General features: G+C 35.0%; 1 protein-coding gene across 3 annotated transcripts; it reads right to left on the bottom strand.

The window, feature by feature from the left end:
• Positions 1-1,362: 1,362 nt before the first annotated feature.
• Positions 1,363-16,413, bottom strand: lap (phosphatidylinositol-binding clathrin assembly protein lap). 3 transcript variants are annotated; one of them, XM_088050788.1, is made up of 15 exons: positions 16,070-16,413; positions 7,409-7,551; positions 6,827-6,902; positions 6,259-6,279; positions 5,970-6,072; positions 5,713-5,921; positions 5,556-5,662; positions 5,362-5,495; positions 5,147-5,312; positions 4,861-5,101; positions 4,721-4,816; positions 4,101-4,331; positions 2,551-2,758; positions 2,334-2,502; positions 1,363-2,285 (listed from the first exon to the last, which is right to left on the bottom strand). In XM_088050788.1, the coding sequence occupies exons 1-15, from the start codon at positions 16,209-16,211 to the stop codon at positions 2,175-2,177; spliced, it is 2,157 nt and encodes a 718-aa protein (XP_087906914.1). In that variant the 5' UTR covers positions 16,212-16,413; the 3' UTR covers positions 1,363-2,174. The 3 variants fall into 3 exon arrangements, with proteins under 3 accessions (XP_087906914.1, XP_087906912.1, XP_087906913.1); XM_088050786.1 differs by lacking the exon at positions 4,101-4,331 and having other exon boundaries at positions 16,070-16,411; XM_088050787.1 differs by lacking the exons at positions 4,101-4,331; positions 6,259-6,279 and having other exon boundaries at positions 16,070-16,410.
• Positions 16,414-17,541: the final 1,128 nt, after the last annotated feature.

Genomic DNA, 17,541 nt, shown 5'->3' with positions numbered 1-17,541 from the left:
ACACATCGTATATGTAAAGCGATTTTTAAAAAACAAAAAACTGGTAAACTCAGCGGAGTGAAATTTATAAAAAGTGATAATTAACCTTCCCTATTCGAAATTATTTCAGAATCGCTCTGTATGAATTGCAGTCATGTTTTTCTGTTTGTCTTCATCAAGCAAATATTAGATAAAAATCTCCAAACGCACGACAGTTATTGTTCTCGAGAGAGCAATCTTACACAATTCCAAATAGTATCACACTGAAAAATAAACATAAAGAGTGAATAACAGCCCTGAAAAAGTAGTGCAATAACAATAATTTAACAGCAAAAAAATGGTCGTTTTTCAGTTCGGCTGCGATTTGTTCCACGCTTTGTAATTGTCAAAACTATTAAAGTAAATAAAAAAAATGTAAACGTTTATTTTGTTCAATTTGCCACGGAATCAATTTTATTACACAATTTAAAGAATCTCAACTTATCTAACCAATCTTACACATGTAAATCAGTCTATCAAGACAATGTTATTTAATTGCTGTACATATTTAATTATAGCCAATTGATCAGATTACAGATCAAATAATGTAATTTTTCAAGAATCTGTGGTAGTAAAAATTTTGATTTATCATATTTAGGGTTACAGATAGCGGTATTTACGAACAGAAAATATGTAAATAGATATAATAGAAATTCAATCATATTTAGTTGTAATTTTTATAACCAATTGGTCATAATTTTAAAAAGAAACATCAAAGTTTTTATACTTACATTCAATTGTCCAATAAAAATCCTGTTTTGATTTCAGATTGTTCCGAAAGCTCGTAAAGTTAAGAATACGATTTTTTAGTTGTGCAAAAATGGTGGATGCGCCCAATTTGTAATTTTTATTTTAACTTAAAAACGTTATTCCGCCGTTTTGTTGTAAATTTATCTCATAACAGTAAATTAGATTTCATCTGTACAAATTCTAAAACTGGAAAAATATCAAAAATCTGAGAATTAAAAACGACAAAATATTTTTTTGCAAAACTGGTGGATGCGCAAAATATTAAATTACACTACATCCAATATTTTTATTAATCAGCAGCTTTTTCTTCGAGAATAATAAAACAAATAATATAAACGAATACTTTGAAGAAATTTGCAGCTCAATTTAGAGCTGGACACCAAAATAATGTAGTTTTTGTTCCATTCGCACATTGTCCCTAATTGACCGTCATTTTACGGGATAAATGAGTGTGGAGACAAATGGGAATTTTTTATCTGAAAAAAACTTTTAAGGTTTAGGGATCAAGTGGACATGAGGTCGATCAATGATTAATTAGCCTTTTTTTGTTTTTTTTTTTCAAGTTTGAGCAAAAACATAATGAAGAACATCATCTCTTTGAAACTAATTTTACACAATAGAGTTTATTACACATTAACGTTAACAAAGAATGTGTAGTATACAGAAGCAGCATTAGATACATTAATAAGTAAATATAGAGTACTTTGTGAAATACACTGTATTTGTGAGTACATAAACTGTAATCTTATATACACAATCGTAATAACAAATCCTCATTGAACTTTTAAACTATTTTAAATGTGTACTTAGAGTGCTGAAGATTTGTGCAAAATACAATTATTGTAAAAATTACATGGCAATTTACTTAAAAATATACAGTCGTTTAAAATCCAAAGTTAGATGTTCAGTAACCAACAATGGAGAATTTTATTGTCTCTCTTAGTCCCCCCGTATACAACTAGCGCAGTGGGCGGAATCAACCCATCATGGGTACATTTTGAAATTATTTACAAACATGAAATTACAAGTAACAGTACCCATGAGACCCACATCCTAGTAAAATATTGATAGAAATTCTACATGCGCTGCTAATACGAAACAATTGACCACCTTTAGAGACCAACAATTTTAAAATTTTCAGCAAGTAACGTTTAGCTAATTTTGGACAGATTAATACCAATTGATCTTTTTTATCATACGTATAGTCTAACAATAATTTAATAATATAAATATGGATAACAAACAAAAATATAAAGAAAACATCTTAGAACCACTACTGAAGCCATTATAAAAAATTTATAGATATGAAAATCATCACATTTGTAATATTGGATATGTACATCATTATAACTATTATTGTACCCTCGATTGTAACACTTTAATTTTATTTACAACAATGATGGCATTTAGTGGAACAGCAGCGATTGTTGGCCCATCTGACTCGAGGCATTTGGTACAACGCCCAATGGGCTCATTTGAGGAATCATCGCTGGGGCTGCAACAAGAGGGCGCATTCCCTAAAAATCACAATCTTAGTACCCGTCAGATACCAAAAACCACTGTACCATCATTGGTGGCAGTTGCGGGTACATCTGAGGCTGTAATGTTTGCATGCTCAACGGTGGACTTGACATGGATTGATTCATGGGTTTGTATCCAGCACCTGTGGTAGCCGACATTGGTTGAGGAGTCCAATTGTTAGCCTTTGAGCCGTTTTTCGGGGAGTTCCATTGCCTTAAATAAAAAATTATCACGTCCCGAAAAAAAAACAAGAGTTTTTACTTCATGGAACCCGTTCTACTGTTAATAGTGAGATTCTCAGCCAACGACGCTAGACTAGACTCCAAATCCCCTGTCAGTAGCGGCGATCCTGTCTGTTGATTCAACGTGTTATTGTTGGTATTAATGTTGTTATTGTTAGGAGTGGTCGAAGTTGGTTGCCCTGCAGACACGGGTTGGAGGACTCCACCCAGCGCGTCGAAGCCTGCATCTGAAATAAATTACACTCAATGGATTGCTTATTTTAGAAAGGTTTCATAACAATTCTTAAATAAGCGAGTGGAAAATGAAAAATGCATGAGAAAAAATCCTAGACAATTACAATGAGTCATACGTAACTGGAGGCCACAACCAGAGTTGTCACCTTAATAAACGTAATCAGAATGATTAAATTTCTTTTCTCATGCAACATCAAACGTGTAATTACAATTATCATGCACAACCATCATTCCTAACTCTATGCAAAGTAACATTGTCTTCTGGTTATGAAGACGAAGGGCGTTTCGTTCTATCGGGTCAAGATTCAGGAAAATTCTTATAATTTTCCAATTTGTTAGCACAGGTTTGAAATCTGCATAAACGACATTATCGCAAACTGAACGGCAATTTTAACACTTTATGAGCGCTCATAAAATCTCATAAAATCGATTTATTTTTAGCTCAACTGCTGCATTCAATGTTATTACATGAATCCAATTCCCACCTGTTTTGCGTGTACTGAAGAAAATTTAGCACACATGTTTAAAACTGCCTTGAAGCTATGTGCAAAATTTGCATAATACTCTCGAAACTTGGAATTTTATAGCATGGAAATTTAAACAGCAACCTCATTAATCATTACTGTGTGCATAAATCGTTACTTTGACTTCAAGCGTATTTATTTGAGTTGTGCTCGTTTAGGTTGATATTCCACGAAATTGATCGTAAACACGTTAGGAAATTAATATATTCAGATCCCCAGGTAGTCATCACTCTTGGAATTAATTCCATTAAACGTGGTTCGATACTAAATTATAAGATAACAACAAAAAACTCCAGGAAAATGTAATTGAATAAAAACAATTGTATTGACGAAAAAGTTCTGGTAGTCAACGTATTTGAAATAGCCGTTGGATTCGTTTATAAATATTAATTCGCAGTCATGCATATTCAAGTAATATTTCAGCAAGTTGTGAGTCAAATCAAAGCAGACAGTGAATACCGAACGGTGTCGTATTATTTTACCATAAGATTAATTGATATTCGTGACAAAGGAAAGTCCGCTATCGCATAGATTTCCAAGCAAACGTCAATTTAAAGAACAGAATTCTACTCAAGCAAGTTAATAACGAACTCCACATTTACACCAACAATACACTCTCATACTCCCACACGAATAACAACACATTTAAATTCACCTGCCATTTGCTTATAACCATCTATTATGTGTGAAACTACGGGCAGTCCATCAGTAGCAGTGAACACACAGGGTATATTATTGTCAATGATGTGACGGTGGTTATTGTCATAGGAAACGAGCAAAAAAATTGCCAATCAAACTAAATTCTTTCTACTTTCGGCGCTTTTGATAAAATTCGGAGCAGCTTTGTCGTCGACTTTCTCAGCGACAGTTTGCTGTCCAGAATTTTGTGAATTCGTTTCGGAAAAGTTACTGTTTTTTTGGAAATAGCTGAGCACGTGTTGGATGGGATTCGGGTCGGGAGAGCCGATGTCGAGGAGAAGAGGAGGCTCGGAATCTTCTACTAAGAAAGGATTAAATGAGGAAGCTTTAGTCTCTTCAGCAGCTTGCGAAAAACATAAAAGCGTTCGTTAGTCATGTTACATAATGCACACCACAATGTTAGACGTTTTAAGTTTTGAAAGGAAATGTAAAGAGGACGCGGGAATTCAAGAACAACTTTATAGTTGATAACGATGAATAACGGTCCGGTATTAATCACGACTTGACTTTTATAGAATGTGGAACAAACGCCTTGTAAATTGTCCTTGAATCCTTAAAAATGGAAACCGCTCTACTACAAGTATCTCGATGAAAGTGTAGAGAGAAAGCACAGATTTCATTGTGTACATGTAGTCTTGTGCAACAGCACATGCTAATCAATCATCACAGTGGTGATCGCTCCTGTACATTTAGATTGGCAAAGAAAAACACCTCAAAACAAGTACAACTTACTCTTCGTTTCCGTGTTCCCAAAAACTGAAGCGAAATTGTTTTCCGAAACGAACGCTCCGTTTGACACTACAGGACTTGGGGGCTGCGCTGTAAAAGCTACAAAACCGGTAAAAATATCTTATGATGCTCCAAGGAATTACCATTTCCATTAGCCATCCAAATATTGTTACTTTGCATGAAAGGCTGGTTGACAGCAGGCTGAGGCTGTGTGAACGCATCTGCGAAAGGATTTGATAACTGTAACAAATCATCAGAAGCTCTCAGATGAGCAGGTGCGACTGGTTCCGGTGCAAACAGATCAATTTCGGATGCTGATTGTGGCGTCTTGATTGAAGACGACGAATTGCTCAAGAAAGGATTGACGGATGTATTGACTTTCGACTAAAAGAAACCCATTAGATGGGAAACTCGAGATTGTGGACAAACCTTGAATTGGTTCATGGCGGCCTCCTCTTCCGCGAGCATTTGAAGTTTAAGGCTCTCGTCGATGCCGTTAGAAGGAGCGTCGAAACGGCCGTTGGCGACCACGTTTCCGAAGGCGTTACTAGTCGAGGACAAGGCTGTTACCCCAGATTTGACGTTCTTCTGATTACTAAAACAAACCGATCGTTTACACCATTCAGGAATTTTTACATGCTCACCTTGTTGACTGAGTTGAACTCGCTTGGGAACTCTTCTTCCCATCGAGATGATTCAGATGTTGCTCTAAGGCATCTAGTAAACTGCTAGGTGCTTTCGTGAGGTCAGGAATGTCACCTTTATCGATGCCGACGTTCTAAAACCACAATAATTTATCTTTCCCATCCGATTAGATAAAATATCGATTTTGACTCACTTCTGCTACTTTCAGAAATTCTGCCACTTTATCCATTCTAATGAGGAACTTTTTGTATATGTCCAGGGCTTCCTTGCACTGTTTCTTATTCATATCGAAGAATTTCTCTGTAAAGCACACGTTGAGAAATCTGTGAGACCTTCACCACAATACGCACCTAATAAATTAATAATACCATCATTATAGCATGCGAAAAGTCTTATAAGGTCCTTGAAAAGTAACATAAAACACATATTAATAACGCCGTTTGTAAGGTCATTGGCGGAACATTCAAACTCTAAAAGAGCATCCAACTGGTTCTGCAGAACGGGTAAAGTTTTAAGGAGTTTATCAGCATTCATTGTTCTCAACATTCCATCTTCTTTCCTATAAAACAAAACGTGAAAAACGAACAAAATCACGATGAGAACTCACCCTCTTTTGACTTTGCAAAAATCGAAGGCCACGGTTCTGTACGACAACGCCTTCTCATTTAAATATCTCGAATAACGTCGGATAAACGGCGACATGTCGTAGCCTATAAAATATACACAGGTTAAATTTGCATTGTTGTTGCTCTGAAAAGCAAAAGTAGGGTGCAAAAAGCAAACACTTAAATTTTATCACAACACAAGGAAGTTGAAATTAATATTGCAAAGACAGAATGAGAGTCGATAAATCCAACACAAAAGCCCATTCCACCTCACATGGAAGTCTTACTTACCGGTCCTAACATTCAGAATCCCTTTGGAAAAACAAAATGACAAGTTAGTAACTTCTTGTTTAAAATTTAGGAAAATGGGAAAAGTCGCATCGTCTGTTTAAATAGTTCCCAGTAATATCCGACGGCTTTGGCCTGATAAAATATCGAAACATGACTTTTACATGGGTCACGACATTTGAAACGTGCTATTCATTGGAAAAGCCTTTTACATCGTAACTTTTTAAACAGGCAATTGCAAAGTGCGAAAAACATCGTTCGTTTTAGGAAGTGTAGAAATGTTTTCAGAATCAAAAATTGAAAGGTCACTTGCATAACAATGCATTGAATTGTGCCTACACTTTCTAAAATAACTATCCTAGAGACGAGAAGCTGAAAATTGGCCAATACCGCCAAAAATAACTCTCGTATATGAATTTAGAATTTCCTCTAAAAATAACCCTTAATATCAATTGTCTTAGTCACAAGAGTTCCATGAATGAAGCGATTAGTGCGTCATCGCTGCAGTTTTGCGTGCAGAAAAAATCGTGAGGGTGTAGGTTGGTAATTCATTAAAGATCAATAAACTCACCTTGAACACCACTTTTATCAAGAAAATTGCTTAGTTGGAAGGTGCTGTTACTGGACGCTAAATATTGTGTGAATCTCTGAAAAATAAAAAATTAATTAGATCATTTATCACACGCTTTAACACGAGTGCCTTTAATTAAGATAATTACGTTTTCATCATGTCAAAATATTAATCGCGAAATAAACAATGATGACATAACTGTACAGAGGTCGTAGACTTTAATTATCTATTCGTTATTAAACCGTGATTAATTTAATTTTTGCATTGCTGCAAGACTTCCAGTTGAACTCCGGGAATCCTCGACGTTTCCCAATACACCAAAATAGTAGTGAATCAAAGCATTCCTCGAAGTTTGAACTATTCGATTTTAAAATAGCATAAATAAATAAATTACGTTCATCGCACTATACCGTGACTCACATCCGTTGGTTAGTTTATGCAGACTTGTTATATCATGTAATTATTATGAATTTCAAAGTACTTTCAATACACTTCAAACCACGTATTACAACACGTATTGCCTTTAAATTGTGGTATTTCTTTGATATGCCAACCTGTTATCAAGTTCTTTGAAATACTTACTTCGTTTCCGTAACACATCATGTGATGAACTGTGATGAGGGCTTTATAGACAACAACCCAATTTGTGTTTTGTGATCTTTCTATGAGTAAATTTGCTAATTGTGGGATGGACACGTTGGGTTCGTTCGTGCAGTGTACTAAATCTGAAAAATAAAAAAAACACTAAAGGTTAACATCGTAAATAATTTAAATGGCACACACCCACTCAAAAATTGCACGCAAGTGTTCATTTAATAAAACAAGATTTAAAAAATAGTACAGTCATTGCGAGTGTAACAAACTTCAGAGTGATGACCGTGGAGTTTACAGTTTTAGCCAAATTTTCGCTCTCATTCATTAGTGGTAAATTCCATTAATTAAAATACGATAGCGTGGAAATAGAGGTTATTACGTAGTAATTCCATGCTTATGATCAATTGTAATGTGTTGAGCATTCATTAGCAATGTTTGTTTTGATAATTCAGTTCAGTGCGTTTAAAAAATGCGATCGATATTTCTTTACGTCAATTCAACAAACGTTTTTAATTTAATTACAAAATCGATTCTTTAGTTAATTGTTTTTCCGACAAAAAAGTGCTAACGCTGATTACAACTGATGCCTGATAAAAAACAGCACATTTTAAAATGTAAAATTGCGAGGGGAAATCAGGGGAGGTCGTTGGAAAATCTCTAGAAAATCAAGGGAATCATTAGGACATCAGAGACAATCAGTAGGAAATTAGAGGAATTTAGACGAAATCACAAGAAAATCAGGAAAATTTAGACGAAATCACAAAAAAATAAGAAGAGGTTAGACGAAATCACAAAGAAATTAGGAAAATTTAGACAAAATAATAAGAAAATAAGGAGAGGTTGGACAAAATCATAAGGAAATAAGGGGAAGATGAACGAAATCACCATAAAATCAGGAGAAGTTTTATGAAATTACAAGAAAATAAGAAGTTGGACGAAATAACAAAGAAATCAGGGGAAGTCAGGTCTAGGCCATTTTTGAGAAGTACCATTATCCCTGGTAAACTTGTCTTTCGAAAATCTGTTTTGTCATTAGAAGTAACTAAAGTATACGAAAACAATTGCACAAAACAATAGTTGCAATTAATAGGTACCTCATTTTTTTAGTATTTATCGTTGTTGTCTACCGGTGAAAATACAATATAAATTGCATGTTTAAGAACAGTATTTCCGATTTCTCAACATTCAACGTCGTAGAGCTTTTAACTTTCCGGAAGCCATACAAGCTAAAGAAGATTATTCACTAATAAAAAATCGTTAAAAAGATTCGAGGCAAAAAACCAAAATCCACACAATAATCCAGAAATTATGTAGAAAAACCTATTAGAAAATATTAAATAAAAGTACAAGGTATCAGTTCTACAGCTCGTTTATTGAATTGTTTCTGTAGTCGTTTCTGTTTCTGTTTCTGTAGAGCTACTTATTTATACATATAACTTAAGTAGAGCACAAGAAAATAAATATTTATAGAGTAAATAAAAAATATTTATAGAAAAAAAATTAAGAATTTTTTAATAAATCCGGACCTGATGGAACAACATGAGGTTAAAAATCAATTCCTGCCCACTTCTCTTGTACAAATTTTGAACCAGTGCTAATTTTTGTTTCTCCGTCCTAATAAATATTTCGCAAGTCATTTTAAGCAAATTTCAGTTCCTGCAAAAGTCAGTGTTTGCCCTTCGAGCTTCAGGAAATGTACGTAACAGTTCTGTGTGCGCAATAACAACTCTAGGACAATATTTGAAAAAATGAGCCTCAATTTCCGGAGGATTCGTAAAAACTCCTCTATATAGAAATCTGACAATTCAATTATTAAGTTTAATACACCTGCGATTTTCTGAAATTCCCATCTGAAAAAAGTCCGCTTCCTGTTAACAACAAAAACTCGAATCCAACTAATCCTTTTCAAAGCGGCTGCAACAACACATCAATCTCCAGCTATATACGGTCATGACATAAATTGTTTAGATCTCGTAAATACCGCCGTTTTTACAGAGTTCATAAAATTCAAACTCTTGTTGGAGTTAAGTAACATAGTGCGTAAATGAAATTTGCATGGATATATAAAATGCCACCTTTTGTTGGCAAAATAATGGATATACATTTGTTTTACCTCATTCTCAAAATCAATACAAAACACCAGAATAGCTTCGCAACGTACACCTACATCCTTCTAACGTATTGTTGTTTCAGTACCATTCGTGAAATCTCGTTTCACATTAGATTAACGAGTTTCCTTCCAATTGTTGGTAATTAAACGAATTTTCATATTCCGGTGAACAAGTCATGACAGGCGGTGGATGGAAACAGAATTGCTTCATCGGAAATCAATATTTCAATGTTCATTTCCAACTTGTTAAAATCCAGATAAATAAAAACCATATGTAAGTGACACAAACCAGAAGCTGTTAAAACTAAGATAAAATTTTAAACAAACAAGCCTGCATTGTACGATAACCACAGTGATAACTATAATATCATATTGGGGCCGGAATACTCCCCCTAAAACTGATTAGTTTTTGGTTGCGAATCCACAGAACCTTTTGGAACTGTTGACTTTTTGATAGCACTGATAGTCGTTTAATCGAGGAAATCGGACCGCCAAGTGGGCGTCCAAATTCATGAATTCAAAATTACGTTTCATGAACACCGCAATTATTAGGTGCACAATCTCTGCTTGTCAACTTCAATATTCAACGCTTAGTCAACTTGTTGACCTACACGTTCAGATGTGTTGTTAACCTTTCTTAAAAATTATCTTGTAAGTTCTACCGTTCTACTCATGGAGGTAGGTGTTTGAACCTTCAAGGTTCCATTCTTTAGCCGCTGAGTATACAGAAGAATACTCTATTTGGCAAAGCAGCAAACCATCCTCAATGCCAACAAAAGGACAAATCAAACTCGCTCAACTTCGATATTCTAAATAACTTTCGAAACGGAATACAGTTGCACAAAACAACAGTGTTTCCATAAATCGTTACGCAATCAATTATGAAATTTCTAATTGTCCCACATTGTCGACATGTCGAGTTGGCACTTTATTTTCGGTTTTCCGAGCCAGACGCAGTTTAACGAGGAAATTTAAATGTCAAAGCTAAATCTAAAACTGCAATATCAGTTTAATTAAATGAGCCTTCATTAGAATTAATTGCAAGAGTGAAGAGGCGTGAGTATATCGCATGGCAGAACACAATCATCCGTCACAGCGAATTGAAAACGAACGTGCACCTCCTTAATACCACTGTATGCAATCGTGGAAAGGTAAAAGTTGGAGAGTGGTTTTTGAAAATTAAAACGCTCGGATTACATAACTGGTCTTCCGCGTGGTTAAATTGGTGAATTCTTTCAGGAGCGACAATTCGAAAATTTTTATACGTGGGTCAAAAGCGCGGCGCAACTGGGTCATGGATGTTCGGCGAAACAAATGGAACTTGACCACAAAATGCGAATTTATTACAACTGAGGTTAGACGTCATAAGAGGAAACAAATTGAAATAACAAGACCATGGCTCCAGAATTAACGAGATAAATGAGACTCAACTCCTCTGTTTTACATTTACAATCTCTCGCCATTAATTAAAAAGATGCGTCTGGTGAAACTCTTACTACTGGAATTTTCTCTTCGCCCAAGACAAAAACGGGAATTTCCATAACATCAAAAAAAAAAAATCCAATTAATCTCTACACAGATCGTTGTCCTTTAATTGCGATAGCAAACTGTTTTCGCCGATCAAAACTGTTTAATTCGATTAGTACTTTTCACAACACGATAAGAACAGAGAGATAAATATTTACTCTTCGAAAATAGGATTGGCGAATTGGCGATTGAATCACTTTTTGGGCTTCAGACTTAGATTACCCTTCCAAGTTCAAATGCAAGTCACTCAGTTCTCACGGACCTTGCTGGAAGCGTTGAGTCACTGTAACACGCCATCAGCTTTTATAATGCAAAGTATTTTTCAATGTTTGTATTCAGAAAAGGGTTTCAAAGCACACGTGCTCTAAGCTACACCCACAAAGCACGCAAGCTTTCATCCCCTCGTCCCACGCCACGTGTTTTTCTTAGCGAAAAAAATAGACGTTCCGCATTTCAATTTCACTGCTTTTATTTTGTAAAAATTATACAACTTGGCAAATTTGCATAAAGTGGGCTCAGGAAGGATTACTTTATAAATTGGAGCTTACGAACGAAGCTCACGTTGATTAAACGGTTTAACTAAAAATGATGAAGTAGGAGCAACAAATGTCTTGGTCTTATTACTCGTAGATTTCGCTGGATTTTAATATTAGGACAGATGCTGGATTTTAGTGCCAGTTAGGAATTCTAGCGTTCTGCTCGTGATCATCGTGAACTGTAAGGTTGGTCGTTACCTTACCTTTGCGGATCACGTTTACACGAAGAGTTAACTGACTACTACAAGAAACATTCGTTGTAATGATGGTCTCGGAATATTAAATTCAGACACAATAAATCATTGTAATCACGTGGCAATTTCCTGTGACAACCGATGTTTGATTTTGCTTATAGGGAAACCCATCTTTCGGTTTCTGGGGTAGATAAGCGGTGACAAAAATGGCAATTCCAGACCAAGTGCTTCGCAGAAAAAATAATGTTATCACATTCCTGACAACCACTCATTCGTTCATTAGCGCTGGATTTCGTTATCAAAATTATAGATTGCGGCTACAAATTACCTTCACCCGCATCGGTATTGTTTCATAGTCATAATAATAACATTATCGGTTCACTGGACACAAAAATTACAACCAACACCTGCTCGTTAAAACTCCACCCCATCTGAAAAGTGTCTCGCCACCTGAGCGGATGCGAAACGAATTCCCCAAGAATCATTACATCCATTGCAGTTTCCTCTTGCTCGTGACCTCTCCTTAATTAGTAAATCAAATGCAACTAGTTTCTCTTTCTTGAATGGTAAAAAGTGAAATTAGAATGATGTTGCATCGTGGGACTGTATTTCACTTAATTTGATATTTGGCATCGAAGTTTCATAATCAAAACGGAAACGACGACGCTTGTGAGAATCTGCAGAATCTCACAAAACGAAGGTGAAGGTAATTTTGCACAAATCGAAAAAAAAAGTTGTGCAACACTTCCTATACGAGAATGATTTAACAAAAACGGAAGCTGTGTCCAACCAGATACAAAATTACACATAATAACAAAGTTCGTTGCAAATGAATAGCTTTCACTAGTTGCCACGTGCACCATTCGGAAAGAAATGACAAAATGTGGAGCTTCTTGGACAGGGCAATGACACGGTAAAATAAACAAAATTTATTTATTTAAAACGCTCATTGTCTTAATTGCGTTCATAAAAATAGAAAGTCATAAAACTAAGACGAGTAGCCATTAAAAACTAAATTTATCAAAAAGAGATACCCTGCGAAACTCCCAACACTCCATACTGAATGTCAATACATGTATCGATTTTCCCAGTTCAATGAAGTTGATTTTAGATTAGAAATATTTAATTAAAAAGAGGACAAAAATATCCCCGCACGCGTTTCCGAAGGTGACGGTTGTTTACAAGGATGTACTTAAATTTAGAACCACTATAAATACGTTACACGTGAAAATTCACGACATGTTTGAACCGCCGTGTTGAAAAATCTATAATCCAACTAATTCACTACGAACACGCTAGGGGATTATCACTATTATCGCTAATAACGTCGCCTAGTCTCCAAGTGCACAAATATCAACAAATTTTCTTTGTGCACTTGTTTGTTTATTCAAATAGCTTGGGCAAATATTTTGTTAAAGAGTTTTAGAGATTGTACCAACAGATTACACGGCGGGTCCAAAAAATAATTAATAAAGTTAAAACAAAAAATAGAACAGCCACTTAAAGCGAAGTTCATTAAATCGTTAAAGTTATTAGAAATTATCGAGTCCCTTTTCGCGACTTTCTCGCTTAATCTGAATAATTAGTGTCGTAATCTTTTTTGAACTTTCTTTGCGTGGAAAATTTAAATGACCTTCCAAAACAAAATGTGGAATTATGAAAAAGCTGAGATAAGTTGACTGATATTTTTTGGTATGATAAAGTAATGACCTTATAACGCTATTATTCAACAAAATTGATAATAAACATAACTGTATAAATTGTGGTTTTAGTCGAGACACATTTATCTTCGAAAACAGGCACCTCTGGCTAATTTGCATCCACGATCTTTATCACCTTAATGCTTAAAATCAATACAATTTCAGCGCAGCTACTGTAAGGTCGTTAGCTTAAATCCGTCTGATCCGTAATTACACAAGCAATTATGTCCTATAAGTTGAAAAGACAAGTTTTCGGACGTGATCATCTATAGTCAAATTAACACCGCCACTTATGAAAACCGCTCATCATGTTTTTGTAACCTTATAAGTTGTTTACTTGTCAAGGCCATCCTCAACAAAAAGAAAAGTTGATACTTTGTTACTTGATATAATTTTATATAATTAAGATTCAAAGATCTCATTTGTTCCTCCGGTTATCTCCATCTGCCAACAACCAAGCACTTGAACAATAAATTTATTGTAATGACTGGGAATGGTACTTGATTCGAAATCAGCAACCAACGCCAAAGACTCAACTTCGTATTTTATGCACATGTGAAAGTGAAATGTACGGTCTTCCTGATCCGTCAATCAGTTCTGGTTTTTTAAATTGTTATAAAATAGGCACCAGTAGCGATCAAATTGATTGGAGAACGTGTCGGCTTTAGAAGCAATCGATCGAGTTACGTGACACAATTATTTCATGTTCGGGACTAGTCAACATTCACACTCAAAAAATAGGTCTCTCCAAAATAGAGTATTTATTAAATTGGTTATTTATTATTACTGCAAGATATTGCAACGAATCAGAGTATGAGTTTAAAAGGTGACCTTAATGGAACATTTTTTTATATAAATACTTTATCACCGTTATCTCGCCGCTATCACCACAAATGACTTGTGATTGTTATCTATGACAGCACATTTTCTATCCGCATATCGTAGTTTTATTTATACCTCCAAGTAGACTCAACCATTGGAACCACCATTTGATAAAATCTTTTTAGCATAGAATACGAACAATTTTGCATTAACGTTTTTTACCTAAATTTGCATCGAAGCTTGTACAAAGAGCTAAGACTCAAGAAATTTTTATTGTAATTTTCATAGAGCACACAGACCGAACTGTAACTGGAAAAGAAATTCCTTTACTTTATACAAGTAGTAAATAAAAAGTTCAAATATTCCTTTACTGTATAAAAATAGTATGTACTGCTAAATAAAAAGTTCAAGTTCATGTTCAACAATCCTCGTTCATTTTAAGAATTTGTATGAGCTTTCTTTTTTAACATTGAGAATAGCGAATTTAGAATAATCCTAAAAATCTCATAAAATTTCAGAGGCTTTCAAACAAGTGTAGGAACTCCTGAATAATGTAAAAATGTCTCAGAATTCCACAGGAACACCAGAAAATCCCGGAGGTTCTCCAGAAAATTCCCAACAATGTGTGAGCATCCCTTGAAATTCTAAAAAATCGTGAATTGAGACTACTACACAGAATAATCTGTAGGAACCAAAAGAATTCCATCATAAGTGTACAAAACAGCAAAACAGTCTATTCACGAGTTTTACTAGATCCTATCTAGAACCTTTGATTATTTAGCATTTTCCCAAAATTGTCGCTCTAGTTTCTGAAATGACAGCATTAAAATTCAAAAACCGATTTAAAATCAGCACTTTTAGTTTGTTCCGTTAGTTGCTGAACAGAATGCAAAATTCAGATCGCGGTAAACACGGATAATTTGCCTTTGCAATATGCCCCCATTTCAGTAATAGCTTGCATTTACCTCGGCATTTACATAACATCCTCAGCTTTTTGTGCATAGTGTTGAACTGCAACAAGAAGTACTTTCCGGTGAGTTCTTTCTGCTTTAACGCACTTCTTTTAATTGTAGATTATTTTACACACTTCGCCAATCACTTTACCGGTGATATACAAGAACTGTTAAATCTCTTGATGGCAATTAAAATAAATTACTTTGTACATTCGTGTATAATTAAAAACACATTTTTGTAAAACTTGTTTTTTATTTTCGATTATCTAAATTCCAATTAAGCAAGAATTTTGGGTGCATACCCATCTGATTTAACGGTCAGTTGGAGAAAAAATAACGTTTTTTACCCTAGATGCATGAGTCAACATAGTGTACTGTACCAAGAGTACCCATTGTGTAAACGTCTGCACAGATCATAATAACAATTAAGGTATGAGTCATTTTTTCTAGGAGTGCAGAAATCCTCTCGTGGTTTTTCCCGGGATACAGTTTTTGTCGGCTTTTTTTCCGTTATCAGGTGATTAAAACCCGCGATAATTTATGATTTTTGACTGAAATCATCCTTATCAAAAACGTCACAATTTGCACCCAAAAAACAAACAAAAAAGTCATAAGATACAACTGTCTTTTGGAGGTGAGTCGAGTTAGGCCTATCGGCTCCACAGACCCCGACACAAAAACCACATTCCAAAGAGCAGGTAAATAATTTCCACTCCTACAGGTGCCTAATAACAGCTTATCACTCTGGACAACTGTTTGTTCCCGACAAGCGCCCAGAAATTCGTGTAGGAAAATCTATTCACTTACAATCTAAATGTTTCTTTTTGGGGCCAATCATCTCCTCTGTCGTAGCTTTACAAACGGACTTGGCTAATCCCTGACCGGCTAGACTGTGCTTGGCCGCCAGCAGTCTGTCGTTTATAGTCTGGCCTGCCATTCTCCCCGTCATATTGCACGATTTTTCACTTTTCTAATTTTTCAACATAAAAACCACTAATTGCACTTCACTTTACCCCAAACACAGGCACAGGTCTTCCGATCCCCCTTGATTCGTACAAACTGGACGAACTTCCAACGTCGGACCGCGAACTGTCACTTTACGATTGCGTCAAACTTCAAGCACAAAGCGGCGTTGCCACATTGCCTAGCAACGTGTCAGCCAATGAGCCAATGAGCTTGTGACGGCGGTTGGCGGTCATAGTCGGGTGAAGTTTAAATTTTTTAAGGAAATTTTTTTCAAATTATGAACAAGTATTGAAGCAAATAAAGTGCATATGCTGAAGTGAAACTGACTTGCTAATGCACAAATTATGTAATCTGAGCTAAATATTCAGTCACCTTGAGTGGTTTCGACGGGTTCTCGAATTCGGAACAGTGACGTAGACTAAAAGAGGGCGATGGGTCACATTCCCCTCAAATTTGGATACCGGTTTTTGCGGAATTTTTAAGAAAAGGTGCACAATACGGATCGTTTTATTTGAGGTTTTAGAACGGTTTCGTTCATTCGTGTACAGAAATAGTCTGCTATTACTTAATACTTAAATATGCAAGTGTCATAAATTACCTTTTATCGTTTCGATTAATGTAATTTTTAAGATTGTATCGTATCGTCAGGACGAGTTAAAAAATTTGATATTTTTTTTCAGATATACACTTTTGTATGACCTTATGATAAACAAAATATGTGTAGTAACACCATTATATCAGTTAATACAACTAAATATACATACATCAATAAAACGAAAATGATCACTCATAAAAAAGATTAGATAAAATTCTTTTAATGAAAAACATTCACAGAAATAAATGAAGACGGATATTGGATTAGTTTAATGCAATCAAAAATGATTAATTTTAATCAATATCACTTTTTACCAATGACAAGTGCTCTGACCTCTACTGCAGTGAAATCCCAATTTTGTATTATATATTATTTTGTTCTACTATTAATGATCATTGTTTTGGAGAAATATCAAAACTTTGTGAAACAATAATGCCTTCAAATTTGTCAGCCTCAAGTATTTGATAAAAACCGGTTGATTACTGATACGAAATTCGAGTTTCAAGCGATAATATTTATTTTGAGTTGTATTTTTTTACATACATTTTTCAGTTAATTTTTATAACTTGAAGCAGCCGTTTTTGAAACTAATCGAAAAAGATTCCTTTAGATATAAGGGTCTATTCGTTTGGCCCATTTACTATAATTAAAAATTAATTTTCATTTTATAACTCCAAAACTCACAGGTGGCAAAATAAAATAATCATAATTTTCGAGG

This window comes from Gnatocerus cornutus, chromosome 2, assembly GCF_029298725.1.
Source record: "Gnatocerus cornutus isolate USDA-ARS CGAHR chromosome 2, icGnaCorn1.1, whole genome shotgun sequence".
Classification (NCBI taxonomy): Eukaryota; Metazoa; Arthropoda; class Insecta; order Coleoptera; family Tenebrionidae; genus Gnatocerus; species Gnatocerus cornutus.
The sequence above is the reverse complement of the archived record's forward strand: the minus strand, read 5'-3'. Positions and strand labels throughout refer to the sequence as shown.

Bases quoted from the DNA above. Each gene is read 5' to 3' on its own strand.
- lap (XM_088050788.1), bottom strand. From the start codon at position 16,211: ATGACGGGGAGAATGGCAGGCCAGACTATAAACGACAGACTGCTGGCG. The intron at 6,903-7,408 runs GTAAGTATTTCA...TTTATTTTTCAG, and splicing joins TGATGTGTTACGGAAACGAA to AGATTCACACAATATTTAGC. The intron at 6,280-6,826 runs GTGAGTTTATTG...GTTTTTCCAAAG, and splicing joins TGATAAAAGTGGTGTTCAAG to GGATTCTGAATGTTAGGACC.